The 14,493-nt window shown below is 36.2% G+C and overlaps 3 protein-coding genes across 4 annotated transcripts; 1 reads left to right on the forward strand and 2 right to left on the reverse strand.

Annotated features, from left to right (window-relative positions):
• Nucleotides 1–267: 267 nt before the first annotated feature.
• On the forward strand, nucleotides 268–4,406 carry LOC110630024 (protein root UVB sensitive 4). 2 transcript variants are annotated; one of them, XM_021777318.2, is made up of 10 exons: nucleotides 271–972; nucleotides 1,234–1,380; nucleotides 1,575–1,721; nucleotides 2,097–2,159; nucleotides 2,254–2,330; nucleotides 3,012–3,117; nucleotides 3,344–3,446; nucleotides 3,559–3,710; nucleotides 3,801–3,866; nucleotides 3,985–4,406. In XM_021777318.2, exons 1-10 carry the CDS (start codon nucleotides 508–510, stop codon nucleotides 4,216–4,218), a joined length of 1,560 nt encoding a protein of 519 aa, XP_021633010.1. In that variant the 5' UTR covers nucleotides 271–507; the 3' UTR covers nucleotides 4,219–4,406. The 2 variants fall into 2 exon arrangements, 1 of the variants encoding a protein (XP_021633010.1); XR_002490336.2 differs by having other exon boundaries at nucleotides 268–972; nucleotides 3,344–3,447; nucleotides 3,557–3,866; nucleotides 3,985–4,068.
• A 518-nt stretch (nucleotides 4,407–4,924) lies between these two features.
• On the reverse strand, nucleotides 4,925–10,235 carry LOC110630023 (extra-large guanine nucleotide-binding protein 1). Its single transcript, XM_021777317.2, has 8 exons — nucleotides 8,546–10,235; nucleotides 8,310–8,447; nucleotides 8,115–8,219; nucleotides 7,842–8,027; nucleotides 7,105–7,282; nucleotides 6,675–6,916; nucleotides 6,136–6,299; nucleotides 4,925–5,887 (listed from the first exon to the last, which is right to left on the reverse strand). Exons 1-8 carry the CDS (start codon nucleotides 9,725–9,727, stop codon nucleotides 5,296–5,298), a joined length of 2,787 nt encoding a protein of 928 aa, XP_021633009.1. The 5' UTR covers nucleotides 9,728–10,235; the 3' UTR covers nucleotides 4,925–5,295.
• A 2,077-nt stretch (nucleotides 10,236–12,312) lies between these two features.
• LOC110629301 (protein JINGUBANG) lies at nucleotides 12,313–14,007 on the reverse strand. The gene has a single exon (XM_021776208.2). The coding sequence runs from the start codon at nucleotides 13,824–13,826 to the stop codon at nucleotides 12,414–12,416; it is 1,413 nt and encodes a 470-aa protein (XP_021631900.1). The 5' UTR covers nucleotides 13,827–14,007; the 3' UTR covers nucleotides 12,313–12,413.
• Nucleotides 14,008–14,493: the final 486 nt, after the last annotated feature.

The raw sequence follows: 14,493 nt of genomic DNA on the forward strand, positions 1-14,493 counted from the left end.
CAATTATAATGTTATAGATAACCACCATCATTTAAATAAAACTGTCCAAATATATAACCTCAATGCTAAAACTGTCCAAATTTCTACAACCTGCGTGAAAGAAAAGCCATGTCAAAGGAATCTCACTGCCATGGCGAGCCTAACTACCGGATGTTTTTAAAGACAAAGATTATCGGTGAAAATAATCATTATTTTAATTTAATTTAATATTAATTTAGTATTAAATTAAAATTAGTGTCTATTTATTCCCTAATAACTTAAAACGACGCCGAGCCTAGTCAAAACGGAAAGAGGAAAGGAGGGAAACATTCCTCAAAACCACACACTGTCTTCTCGCTTCAAGTCCCCTCCACAAACAGTTGCCTTCTCCTCTTTGGTTCGCCGACCAGCGACCCTTCTCAACCTTAAAGCCGGGAACTTTAATGCCAGCAACCAACTTTGGCGGGAAAAAATAACAAACGATTCCTCTGTTTAACTCTCACTTGATAGTTGTTGCAATTCCTTTTCATGCAATCTACGTTATACTCACCCACTAATTCTCGCCAATTCCATTTTCCATGGAGACCCCATCATTTGAAACCCATCTCCAAGAAGCTCAAATTATCCTCACCCAGAGCCCCAACTCTTACCGCTTCACTCAGAACCTCCATCAATTACGAACCTGAAGAAGGTCTTAATGAGGGGCCGAGACCCATCTTGCCCGTGCGGCTACCGGTGGTGATTAGGCACTCCGGTAGGGTCTCCAGGTATTCGTGGGACGGGAGCAGCTTGAAATTGGTGAGTGTTGATGGCGGTGCGTTGTCTTTTTGTCTTGATTTCGAGGATGGGTTTCGTAAAATTTTTCGGGTTTCCAGTTTGGCTGTTAGGAATTTCTTTATTCCTAAGCAAGTCCCTGATAATTACATGGCTTACGTGAAATGGAAGCTCTTGCACCGCGTTTTTAGCTCCGCTTTACAGGTTCTTGCTACCCAGGTATTTCAGATATGCATTAAAGATTCTTTTTTCCTCTGATATGTATAGGCCAGTTGGTTGCTTTTTGCATTTGAACTTTTGCAATCTCTATCTGAATTCAGATTGTAGTTCTGAAGACAGTTTCTTTCCTTAATGAAGCTTGTGAAAATTCCTTGATTGATGATAGAACTTGAGAACTCGTTATAAAAATGAGCTGTTGATTAGAGAAAGCGACTACTGCATCTGCATGATTATTTATTTGGGAAAATGAATTCATCGCAGGCCATGTTTCGGGCTATAGGCATTGGTTATTCTCGTTCGCTTCCATCTGCAGCTGCTCTTAACTGGGTCTTGAAGGATGGACTTGGACGGCTGAGTAGGTGCATCTACACTGCTAGCTTGGCTTCTGCCTTTGATACCAATTTGAAGGTACGATTTCTATCTCCATTAGATTGTCTCATGTTTTATGAGATGCCTTTTTGTTTTTAAATGCTGAGTTGTGAAATTTTTGTAGCTATCAGCAACATATTTTGTTATTGGGGAAAAAAAAACCATAAGCTGCAAAATACGCTAATGTTTAGTAATCGTTTTTTTTTTTTTTTTTTCCATTTTCTTATGTGCAGAGAGTTAGGTTCTCAACATCTGTTCTCTTCAGTTTAAGCATTGGAGTGGAGCTGCTGACTCCTGCATTTCCTCAACAGTTCTTGCTTCTTGCTACTTTAGCCAATGTTGCAAAACAAATAAGCCTGGCTTCCTACTTGGCAACTAGTGTAAGATTTCTTCCTCTGCAAACTGCTGTTCCCCTTTCTATAAAACAAGTTGTCTTAGTTTTCAAAGTTTTGTGAAGAATAGCTTCAGCATTTTGCATTCAGTTTGTGTACTTGACCAGTTTAGCACAGTACAGCTTGATTGTGGTATGCATAAATTTCTTCCAAGTCCATTTCCTGTACAAATCTAGGTAGTTGGCTCACAAGTATTTCTACCTGGTCCATTATAGAAATTTTATCCTCACTTGGGGGTTGATGGATGTTCTCTACTCCTGTTTCACCATCATTTTCAGAGGCCCCACTCCTTGCAATCACTCCCCAAAAGTTGTTAAGCTTATTATTCAATGTGAAGAATTAATATCATTGCTTCATATGCAGTCCGCTATCCATAGAAGCTTTGCAGTAGCAGATAATCTTGGTGAAGTTTCAGCAAAAGCACAGGTTCTCTTTTCGTCTTTCTTTTAGCTTGTGCTTTTTGTCATCTGCATATATTTTTTCACATGTAATATAGCCTGACAAATGGTATGGACTTCAGATACAAACGGTATGCTTCGATAATCTTGGCCTCTTGATTGCTGCACTTTTGAATATGCTGTTCAAGAACAATCAAAGGTTTTCTTTTATCTCATTTAACATGTATTCTCTTAGGTGAAATTTTATGGTTATCTCTTGGTGTCCTTTCTTCCATTTGTCTTCCATAACTGAAACAATTGAGTTTGTTTTCAATTAATGATATTTTGCTGATGCATGTCTGGCATCTTTGTTCACATATAGTTTTGGTAAAATTGAATTGATATCCCCTTAACTGTAGTTCAAGTGTGCTTCAACTAAACATCTTTTTATTCGGGCCCCTTTAATTCAGTAAGAAATTTTTTTTGGCAAATTTTCCATGTGCCATCAAGGGAATGTTTAAACTTGCTTTGAGGGAAAAGATTATTTGCCTTAAATAATTGGTAGTAATGTGAATTAGCACAACTTTTCTGACAGTAATACAAATTAGAATTTCACAAGTTTAAGGGATGTTAACTAAAGCAAATATTATATCTCCTGTATTCAAATTAAAAAGGAAATTGAGATGGTTGACAGCACTGTTTTACCAATGTCTTTGTTCCCTGCTTCAGATATGAGCTTGTTTGGTAATTTTTCTTTCTATATTATCAAAATACTGAAACTGAAGTAGACCTTACACATTTTAGACAATTTTTTCTGCCTTTGAAACCTTTGCTGGGTATTTCCACTGGATTGCAGAAACACATGCCAGCTTATTTTGCTAACCTTTTATTATTACACAAGATTGCTTGCAGGGTTGCCTTTTGTTGTTTACCCTATTTTCTCAGCTATAGACCTTTTTGGAATATATCAAGGGCTTAAACATGTCCATCTGCAAACATTAACTAAGGTAAAGTTTGTGTAGCATCTATCTCTTTCTTTTCAGTACCTTTTTGGGAGGCATCCCAAGCTCCAGGCTGCCCAATGATTAACATTGTTATGGCAGAAAACAAAAGATCATCTTATTGCATTTTGGCATATGGACATCAGCATTGCTTCTTTACTTTTAGAAAACAGGGAAGCATTATCCTCATAAGGAGATGAAGTTCAGCAAACACTTTTTTTCCTCTATCCAGGATAGGCTTGAAATCATACTAAATTCATGGATTGAGTTAGGACATGTACTTTCACCTGCAGAAGCGAGTAAAATAGAAGGAATTGATTTTCTGCGCAGCAAAGGTGAGTTTTTTCCCATGCTTAATTGTTTGTGTTCTTTTTCTTCGATGTTAGCTGCTATGGAATTTGTGCACATCAATGATGCACCTTAAGCTACTGTTGAGTTCTTGATCAGGAAAAGAACTATGGCCCATTAGAATTGGGTGCATAAACACCAAGGATCAGGTACCTAAGTTGTCAATGATGGCAATGCAGTCTTTGAGTGAGAAGGATTTTTACTTCATATGCATGGAAAACTCTCACAGAAGATTGACAAGATCTAAGCAAGTAAAATATCAAAACCTAAAGTTTTTGTATAATTATGAAATTACTTCTCCATGTAAGACTTTTTCTTCCTTTTAACTGCTGAATTTCTAGCAAGGAATTCTTCTATGCATACGCGAGGGGGCTGGCACTGCAGATGTTATAATGGGTTTGTTGCAGGTAAGAGGAATAGATAAGGAGCTGCTGTGCTGTCTCTATTGGTTCTAATTGCATTGATAATTTTTTGTGGCATTGCCATAATTTTTTGTGGCGTTGTCATATTTTTGCTGTGATGTAGGCCTGCTACATTCGGAAGGCTCTACTTCTTAGTAGGTTGGGAACTATTTTGGAGGATAATGAACCAGAAGGCTCCGTTCTGAAGGAGTGGACTAAATTGATTGAGGATAGCAAGGGAGCAGCAGAAAGAGATTTGTCCCCATTAGCTAGTCAAATGTTGGCACTGGGCTGGGCTATCAAGAATATATTACTGAGCAATGAGGAGCAGGCTAGATACAGTTTTGTAGATGATTGAGCAATCAAACATCTGGGTGTACACTACTGTAAAGTTAAGGTGGCTCTCCCACTGACCGTAGGAGAGTTTTTGGGATCATTATTATTTTTATTCAAAAAGAAAAAAAAATTGCATGCAGCAATTTATCTGATGTGTGTCTACTTGTGTCAATAATATGCAGTCAAAAAGGTGAAATCCATGATTATTCAGATTTCATTTTGTCTCATATATTTATTAAAGGCAATGTTCTTTTATTCGTCTCTCTGTGTGGCCTGTGGGGCTGATGATTTTGTGGAGTGATATTTACCAATAATAGCTGGAAGCTAGTGTAGGAACAAGATCTTGTCGGCAGGTCCAGCTATAATGCACAAATGTCCATGCGAATTTGTTCCTGCGTTGAACAGAAGTCGCAGATTAACTGGTAGCTGAGCCTGAGGTCATAAATCTCATGTGATGAAGCCAATCAAAATCCACCATCCCCGGGGAAACGTGTGTAGATTTGGATCACTCTCCAAGTGCTTATCTTTTGACATTCAGTTCTGCAAAATCCCATGTTCAAACCCCGTTTTCTCCGATCTGCAAAAAAAATCTGGATAAAAGAAGCTATTTTATAACTAGAAATATCAGGTAAACACAGTAACTTGCATTTTAAAGCATCATTTCTCTGGTGGGGTCAACTGTGCTTCAGGTTTTACAATGGAGATGGAAAAAGATGGAATGAAGATACGACAAAAGCAGATCACTCTCAGGGATTCTACATTCTACCTGTTAATGGATCCAACTTAATATCATCTTATATTACAAATGAATATTTGAATCCTGTTTTAAAGGCAGAATAACTACACTGAATGGTACAGAAGGGAAAGAAAAAAAACACTAAAAACACAATATTCTGTTTCGTTCCTAACTGTATTCTGGCAATCTACGAAAGTATATAGCTGCATGACACTTAGTAATACGTAGATGGTTTGAGAGATCTTCTAGCTGCAATGGCTCATGGAAGTGAAGCATCTTCACTTGTTTCATTTACGTGACATTATATGTACATTGGGAATGACAAATGTTGTTGGAGATCCATTTACAAGCCTTTTTCTGAAATTAAGGGGAATAGGAGCTTGCCTCGGTGCTATAAAATGAATATTCGCTCAGGCTGAAGTTGGGTCTTTCTTCTTCCCACTTCAAAATCTCTCTTGCATATTTAAGAGCTGCATCGACACTATCAGGTTCCAGCCCCTTGACCGAAGAAACATACAACTTCTTTCCCGTGAGTGAAGCATAAAGCTTCTTGAACTTGACTGCAACGTAGTGGAAAACCAACTGACCGAGTGAAGGGTTACTATTGATGCTATTGCTGTTGCTGCTAGATTTATGTTGGCTGATCACAGGATGGAAATCATCAAACCATTCACACCGAGTCAATGGAACACGTTCAATCTTTTCCTCCAATAAATCAAATTTGTTCAGTAACAAAAGAAAATCCATATGCTCAAAAGTGGGATGAGTAACAATACTCTCAAAGAATCTCCTGCTCATCATCATCATGTTAGTAGAGCACCCATTGACATCAATTGTATATTGGTCATAGTCACTCAATGCAACACAGAAAATGACCATCCCAACATCTTCAAACATCTCAAGCCACTTGCAGTTCTCTCCAAGGCCTCGTGCATGTAAACTAATCAGTTGGTATCTGGAGAACCACCACAGAGAAAACAACAAATATGACAAGAATAATAAGAAACCACTTTATATGCAATATAGTAATTTCACCTATTATATTATACAGGTCAAGTCACTAACTAGTCCCTGTCAAAATCGAGGATGTACTTTTACGATATAGCAGCCACATGCACATATGGTAATTGCTGAATAAAGCACCCAAAATGGGGGCCTCTCCTATTAAAATGTGAGCAATATGCTTCAAACATTGGCACCTACCTGAGAAGAGAATCATGAGGATCATCAGTGTCAAATTTATCATCAAGTGCTGACTGGGGAAATGAGAAGTCCATACAAGAAAGCCCATTTGATGAAGTAACACCCTCAGCATACAGGATATCCAAATCTGAGGGTTCATAGTCTGTTCTCAATACATCAACAGCCTGAGAGAGAGAAATTATTCTTAGCAACAACAGCAATAAACTGCATGAATTTGTCATTCTTTACATCCATGTGTTAGCATGAATAGTAAGATTGGTGGAAGAAAAACATCTAACTGCAACTGTGATGCAAGTTGAGATTGATCAACTATTTGACAGGTCAACTTTGAATCATTAAAAACACATCCCATGTCATTGTTGACCCAAATATTGCTATGAGATCTATGCTCGAGCTGTTCTTGGCTCAGCTCAGTGTGGTTAAAACAAAACATTACAAGCCCATGAAAATCCCATTTATCATCCACTTATATTTTAATATTATGCATGACACAATTTAACAAATCTAACCAAGCAAAAGAACCTGAAGCATGATCTTACCCTTTCTAAAAAGTAACTAGCAACACTAGGTAGCATTTCCAGTTCATTTTTCCGGTTGTATGTAGCCTGAATGGCACGATCCTTCCACAACTCTTCTACTAATGGCGCATATTCACGAGTAGCTGCTGGAAAAATCACTTCCAAATTTCCTGCCGCCATTATCTTCAGAAGCCAATCCGAGAATGCTTTAAGCCTTGGACCGATAGCATAGATAGTTTTGCATTTGACGCTATTGCTACTCCCTGTTATGAACCAACATCTTGCTCAGGCTACTCTCTATTGACGACTTCATACATTAAAGCTCTAAATGCATGTTCTTTTGCCTTTTCTTACAAGTAAATGAATGCAAGATTGTGCAGATGTTCAGGTGAGAAAAAACAAATATATACACAGTACTGGATAATAAAAGAGAATCAAAAGGCATTAATACCAGTGGGGTCAGCTTCATCAGAACATTGCTCTTTATTTTCAGCCAAACTTTCTTCTTCAAAACGATCACGTCCCTCAAGAAGTATACCAAGATAACGATACACATTGCTCTGAATTGTCATTTTAATATTTTCACGCTCATCCTCTGTGAAAGGAACAGGTTTGTAAAGTATCTTGGCCTGAAAAGAAAAAAAAACGCATTTCAGTTAATCAAGTGTACCAATTTGTTTATGCTGCAGGCCAAACAATTTAAAGATTAGGTAACACACTAACAACAACATTTCTCAATAAGCTATTAAATAAGAAAAGGATAAGAGTAGCATAATAGGATTTATATCCATGCTAAACTAAAATGTCTAGAGAAAAGAATTTATCTACAACAATTTCCCAATGTGCAGCCATATACTACGGAGGACAACAGCATTAAAATGTGCATTTAGTAACTCAACAATCCTCAAAAGGGTTGACAACAAAAATTGATCTTCACCATTCAACCCCATCTAGGGAGATATAAACTACATTTTTCAGAATACATATAGTAATGGTTGCTATGATATACACTGCTTATCATCTGTTCCTTGGTAGATCATTTACGTTCCCCAGTTTAACCTGATGTTCAATAAATGTATAAACAATCATCCATTTCCTGAAACAAAGTTCGTATATCCTTGGATGGAAATGGAAAAAAATATATATATTAAAAGTGTCAAGTGTCACCACAAATCTCTAAAGAACTACCTGCTTAAAAATAGTACTTGTCCCTGATCCGCTGTATCCAACTAGGAGAATCTTCAGAAGCGTTCTTTGCTCAAGGTAGTCTGGGACACTTTTGCTCATCATACTGTTAACTTGTTCTCCACAAGAATTTGAAGATTTAGAGGGAACAGGAAGTGATAAGAAGGTACAGACAAGCTTCATTCCCGCCTGAAAAGTAGCTTAAAAGACCATGGATAAGCAATTACAGGTAAAATAACAAGGGAAATTTTATAAGCATTCACATATACACCATACCTTGCCCCAAATGTAACCTTTAGTGTTCTTCTGCCCCTCTTCTTGGTATGATCCATCCTCATTCACCCAAAAATGTGGGTTGCCAGCACACTGAACTCCAGCCAGCTGCAATGTTCAACAAAAATACCTTAACAAACCCTTCACGTTGATAATTGAAAATAGTAAAAGCAGAAGAAGATGTATATAAATTTCAACCTGCAACATCCTAAGCTCTACTTTTGTGATCTCTCGGCCATTTATGTACACTTGTGTGTTTCCATTGCTAGCATTTACGTTAATGGGACCCCCAACATTCAAATGGGGACTTATGATCTGGGAAGGCTTCTGCCCTTCCTGTTAAATTTAAATTAACACAACAATCAAGCTCCAAAACGAAAAAAGGAACAAAATGGGAAAAAAAATTGTAATTCTCAAAAGCACACTATATTCACCTTTCCCCAAAGACCAGACACTTTATCATACCAATAGTGTCCGGGTTTCAACTTCTTTGGTGGGTTCGGACATGCCTGCAAAACAACCAACTCCTCATGGGAAAGGGGCATTCCATTAACACAAACATACTCCGGGGGCAGCTGGTTTGCCTCGCACAACTTCTCAGCCTTCATTATCTGTCTAATCTCCAAATCATTCAGCAATCGCTTAAGCATTCTCGAACACTTACCCAAGTTCCCTCTTTTCGATTCATCAATGGGATACCCAATACAAGTAACACATTTCCTTCCTTCCGGCATCGACCCCATAGCTCTAAGCACACAAATACTACAATACTTGGCATCGCAAACAAGGCAAACTTCCTTCTCAGTAAACCTATTCCCCTTAAAACACCTATAACAAGTCCCTTTCTTCCCTTTACTCTGCGGTTCTCTCCTAACCCGCACAAATCTGGGCTCCTCCTCGCCAAACTCTTCACTATCGTCACCACCAACACCAACACCACTATCTGAATCAACATCACAAAAAGCAACAAACCGGGCTCGCCTACCATCCTCATTTCCCTCATTATGACTATGACACTCCCCAGAAGGTTTAAGACTAGAAACCCGCGAAGATGGGTAATCAATGCTCAAAACTGACTCACTTGAAGCCCAGTCCTGACTTAATTCATTAGAAACCCTCAATCTCGATGTACTGTCCCGCGATTTATTATCAAAACTATCAGAGAACTCTATAGCACTGGAGCTCCTGCCCCCATTTAGCAACTCGGTAGAAAGCTCCTTGCTAATAGAAGACGACCCACAACGCTCAGTGGAGAACTCCAGTGCACCTGAGCTAGTCAGCTCGCCGGACAACCCGCAATCCTGGTTACTTTCAGTGGCTCTATCGATGACTGAAGTTGGAGACACAGTTGTCGCTGCTTCTTCGGACCCCGGCTCTTTTTGAGGGACAGCAGATTTTAGCTCTTTAGATAAGTTTTTACCTGGATCGGCAGGTAACAGTGGTTTAACGACAGGCAAAGATAGTTTATCCGGCAGAGAAAGCTGAGATACGACGGAGGCAACCGGAATTTTGTTGACGTTAATCGGAACAGCGCGTGGGAGGTCGTAAGGTAACGGCGGGCCATTATACTCCAATGCGAAGGAGTAGTGAACCCCATCTTCGGTCTCCAGTGTCATCCTTGTTTTCCCTTTTCTTAGTTCCTTGTTTAAACCGATAACCGCTAAATTACAAGCCCAACTTCAACAAACATGGTTAAAGCGGAGGACGAGGAGGAGGAGAAGGAAGTGATCGCTGTATCTTTATCTCTTCTTCCTCCCTTTTGAGCTCAAATTTGAATCAAAGTGGAAGTACCCAATTATGTAGCTAGGTTTACAAGGAAAGAAAAAGGGGAAGAAAAGCGGATGGTGAATTAGAAGGAAGTGTAAAAACTTTAAAAAGAAAGAAAAAGGCAGTGGAATAAGGGTTTGCTTGGAAGCAGAGAGAAATGGAGGTACCCTTGAAACACACACAAACACGAATAAGAAGTTTTAAAAAATGGATTTTAGATTAACAAGAAGTAACTAATTAAGAAACAAGAGACAAAAATGAAAATCATAGGGAAAAAATGGAAAGGAGAGAGTGTTTGGGAAGGAGGAAAATGAGGTGGGAAAATGGAGAACGGGGGGAAAGAGTGAGAAAAGCGAGGGGCTTTGGGGGGGGAGGGTGGGTTGTTGGTGGGGATGGGGGGTGGGAGTGGGGACAAGAAGTTTTGTCTTTTTGAACATTGGTGGAGGAATCAGAAGAAATATATGTGCTTAGGATGTGGACCGTGGTGGGGGCCCACGTGGTGCTGTGTAAGAATTTTGTTTTTGCTTTGGTGTGCCACCATCCATGTTAATATTCCCATGGAATAAAGACTGATCATACGATTAGGTTTGATGATAATCAATCACAGCCAGTTTTTCCCGTCGCTGTGGGCTGCATCCAACCATGCCGTCTGCGAATTTTATTTATTATAAAAAAATTTTCAAGAATTTCAATTTAATTAATTTTTTACAATAATTTTTTTAATTTTAAAAAAATTATTTTAAAATAATTAGAAAGTTTGTCTAATTCTTTTTAAAAAAATAAATAAATATTTTTTTAAAAATCTTTTATTATAAAATAAATTATATCAGAGAGAGTTTAAAGTGAGAATAAATAACATAAATCAAGCCTAGTTTAGATTGATACTGTGATTAAATTTATCACTCTTATTTAGTAAACTTAAATTTAAAATTTTACTTTTCATTAATAAGTTCAACATCTACAATATTGAAAAAAAATAAACAATTTAAAATTAGATGAAAACATAGTCAAAATAAATTATAAACTTTCAAAATTAGATTAATAATCATTTAAAATTATTGATTTTAAATTGAAATTTTACGTACCATTTTGTAATGGTTATGAGATTAAATTTATTTTTAAATTATATATAAAATATTTAAAAAATAAATTTTATTTTTTCTTTAAATTTATTATTAATCTATCATTAAAAAAATTAAATAAAATTTTCGATTATTACAATTTAAAAAGTTTAAATTATATTTATTTAATTTTATTTAAATATTTTTAACTTATTATATAATAATAATTAATGAATATGTAATTAATTTGTAATAATTTTTAAATTTATTAATTCGATTAATTTATTTATTTGCGCCTTTTAATTTGTACATATTTATTTAGTCAGGAGAAATATAATATAATATTTATATTGGTTCAAAAGAAATTGTAAAGTTGTAAATTTAAATTTTAATCAAAATTGAACAATTATTAAATATTTTTATGAAATGTTTAAAATAAAGTTTAAATATCAATTTTATAGAAAAGTATGTTTAAAATAAAAACAAACAAGATAAGTTCACAAGCAAAGCCTTAACAGGATGCCTTTTCTAAGCTGCCAAAATGGGACCCAAGTGTTGCATTTTTTGTCTCACTTTTCGATTCTTGTAGGGCTGGGTAATAATTCGATTCTGATTTGAAATCGGATTTAGACCAGTAGTTTTGTAACTTTTGTTATACAACTGAAATTAGATTAATAATTTTCAAATTTTGATTTTTGTCTCAATTCTCCTTGTAATTTACTCTAAAATTAATTCAATGGAATTATCCTCTTTTTTTAAGCTGAAACAAGCATAATTACCTCTGCTTCACCCAATTTTTTTAAATTATCACTGTATATTTTATATTTTAATTAATATCTTAAATTTAATTATAATTTAATGTTTATAAATATCAAAATAAAAATTTGATACTTTAATTTATAAAATGAAATTATAAATAAAAAAAATATAATAAACAAACAAATTAGTTTATTAAATTAAGTCAAACAACTGTTAATAGTTCTACTTATATATGCAGAGACATCAAAATTAATTGGAAATAAAATTAAGAAAAGAGCTTCAAAATTAAAAAATAGACTTTTTACCTTTTTTAATAAAAAAAATAATAAAATGAGATGTATATTAGATATATCGATCCTTTCAAAATTAATTTTATCCTTTTCGATGTATATTAGATATAGATAAGTCATATAAATAATTATTGTTTTAAAAAATAAAATGATATATATAAGTAAATTAATTTATTTTTATGGATATATGAAATATATAATATATTTATAATAAAGAAGGATAAATATTTTAATATTATATTTTTTTTATACATATATACTTTTAAAATGAGTATATTAAAAAAAAAGTATAATTTTTATTTAAATGGAATCTATATATTGGCCTGATATAAATATATAATAGGTTTATATTAAATTTTATATATTTATATTATGAGTTACGGTAGATTTGGTCTAAGCATTGTAAGAAAAGCACTCTTTTGTTTCTAATACCTTGTATGCTTCCTTCTGCTACAATCAGAGCTTCGAGCAGGCGGCAGCGAAATCGGCATGGCATTAGCACACCCATTCCAAGCCACCGGAGGAGCATTTTCAGACACCCGCCATAGCTTCACAGACTTATCAAGACTTCCACTATACAAAATCCATGTGGTCTCTTGTGATGTATCATCTTTCTCGGCTGCCAAACACTTAACAGGCCCTGTATGCCCACTTAACAATGACAAGCATATATGGTCTCTTCCTAATCTTCTCCACACGCATATTCCTGTATCCTCTGACCCACTAAACACAAGGCTCCCTGCTGTGATTAAACACAGAACCGCCGACGTGTGCCCTCTTAAAACGCCGCCATGGGAGAGATTCATTTTCCTTTCCCAGAAGTTAACGAGCCCTTCTGATGAACCACCGTAGATAACGGTGGCTTCAGGGTTTACAGCGAGCGTAGTAATTGCACTTTCTTGTTTCAATAACGTTTGAGAATAGAAGTGCTTTGTTCCTTTCCCCATCATTTCTCTTCTCCAAACTTTGATGCTTCCATCTTCTGAGCCTGTAAATACCAAACCATCAAATCCTGATACAATGGAGTTCACTGCATCCCTGTGACCTGCGACGGTTTCGAGGCATTTTGAGTCTGAAATTCTCCACACTTTGAATGATTTGCCCCGTGACGCAGAGTAAAGAAGTGTCTTATCTTCGCTTAAGCTAAGACATGAAATGGCATCAACTTTCTTGAGCCAAACCATGCTTCTGTTGCGTTTAATGGGTTTCATTGAGCTCTTGACATGATCTTTAAATTTTGGTAGAGTCCCAACTCGCTTGTGAATGCATGGATTTTCTGACGATAATTTCCATAACCTTATTTTCCCATCTTGATGCCCTGTGAATATTCTATCTTCAGATATTAAAATTGCTTTAACAAACCCAGTATTCCATCTAAACCCAGAAATCTCCTTCCGGTTTTTCCACACTCGAATTTTCTTGCCATCAGAACCCGTATACAAAAGATCACCAGACGTGGCCAATGAGCATATATGTCCCTCTTCACGTATCAATGATCCCATAAGCACATTAGGAGATTTACATTGATCATCATCATTATTCCAATAATCTTCATCTTTATCTTGACAGTCTCGGTTCACCTGAGGCTGAGGAGGCCATGGATAATTTCTAAACGGAGAAGAAGGGGAGACGTCGTTATTATTAATGGCAGAAGAAGCTACGTCAAACTCGAAGAAAGAAAAACCTTGAGAACTTCCATTCGTGCTTAAAATGGAAGAACAATCACCAACACTGGAGTTTTTGTTTCTGCGGCCATGACCAAGGCCAGGGACCATGCCTCTTTCCCCAGAGAAAAACCGAGCTGCTGCCTTTCCGCCCTCCAGCATCGAGCCCTTCATTAAAGATCACGACTTGATATTCTTGAACAAATCTAAATATATTATTACAATGTTAGAGACGAACAACAATGGAATAATCTGAAGGTCGCATCAACAAGGGAGAAGAAGGAATGAAGAGGAAAACCAGGTGGGAAGGAAACCGAAAGCAAAGAGAAGAAGAGGAGAGCCAGAGAATGAACAAGGGGATCCTTGGATATGAACCCGTGATTACAAATTTTTCCATTTTTTAAAATTTTTTTGGGGCTGTCATTAACGTTTTCCTTTTCAATTATGTCCCATATTCGACAGGTTAAGGAATGTAAGTTTTGCCACGTGGAAGAAATTAATTGGCAGTTACGATGATGTCCTTACTTCTGACAGGCTGGCAAACGTAATTGGCCCGAAGGAACCGGGAAGGTTTGGGGTGTTATGACGTGGAAGGAACAACAATGGAGTCAGCAGAAGAAACAAACTTTTGACTTGCTCTAGAGGCTATAATTTGATGCGATTTGTATTATGGTAAATTTTAGTTTGTATTTCTACTCTCTCCCAATTCCCAAAAAAGGGATTTAACCACCTAACCATTAAAAAATTATTTTTAATATATTTAATTAATAATTTTTAAAAGTGCTATTTTTATAGCAATTTTAATAATAATAATAATAATATCAAATACATTTTTATTTTA

This window comes from Manihot esculenta, chromosome 13 (genome assembly GCF_001659605.2).
Source record: "Manihot esculenta cultivar AM560-2 chromosome 13, M.esculenta_v8, whole genome shotgun sequence".
NCBI classification, from domain to species: Eukaryota; Viridiplantae; Streptophyta; class Magnoliopsida; order Malpighiales; family Euphorbiaceae; genus Manihot; species Manihot esculenta.

What these genes read in the sequence shown, in the direction of transcription:
- LOC110630024 (XM_021777318.2), top strand. Translation starts at nt 508, where the DNA reads ATGCAATCTACGTTATACTCACCCACTAATTCTCGCCAATTCCATTTT. An exon ending in AAGTTTCAGCAAAAGCACAG is followed by an intron (nt 2,160 to 2,253) that starts GTTCTCTTTTCG and finishes TATGGACTTCAG; the next exon opens with ATACAAACGGTATGCTTCGA. An exon ending in GATTGACAAGATCTAAGCAA is followed by an intron (nt 3,711 to 3,800) that starts GTAAAATATCAA and finishes CTGAATTTCTAG; the next exon opens with CAAGGAATTCTTCTATGCAT.
- LOC110630023 (XM_021777317.2), bottom strand. Translation starts at nt 9,727, where the DNA reads ATGACACTGGAGACCGAAGATGGGGTTCACTACTCCTTCGCATTGGAG. An exon ending in CTAGTTACTTTTTAGAAAGG is followed by an intron (nt 6,300 to 6,674) that starts GTAAGATCATGC and finishes TCTCTCTCTCAG; the next exon opens with GCTGTTGATGTATTGAGAAC. An exon ending in CCTCATGATTCTCTTCTCAG is followed by an intron (nt 5,888 to 6,135) that starts GTAGGTGCCAAT and finishes GTGGTTCTCCAG; the next exon opens with ATACCAACTGATTAGTTTAC.
- LOC110629301 (XM_021776208.2), bottom strand. Translation starts at nt 13,826, where the DNA reads ATGAAGGGCTCGATGCTGGAGGGCGGAAAGGCAGCAGCTCGGTTTTTC.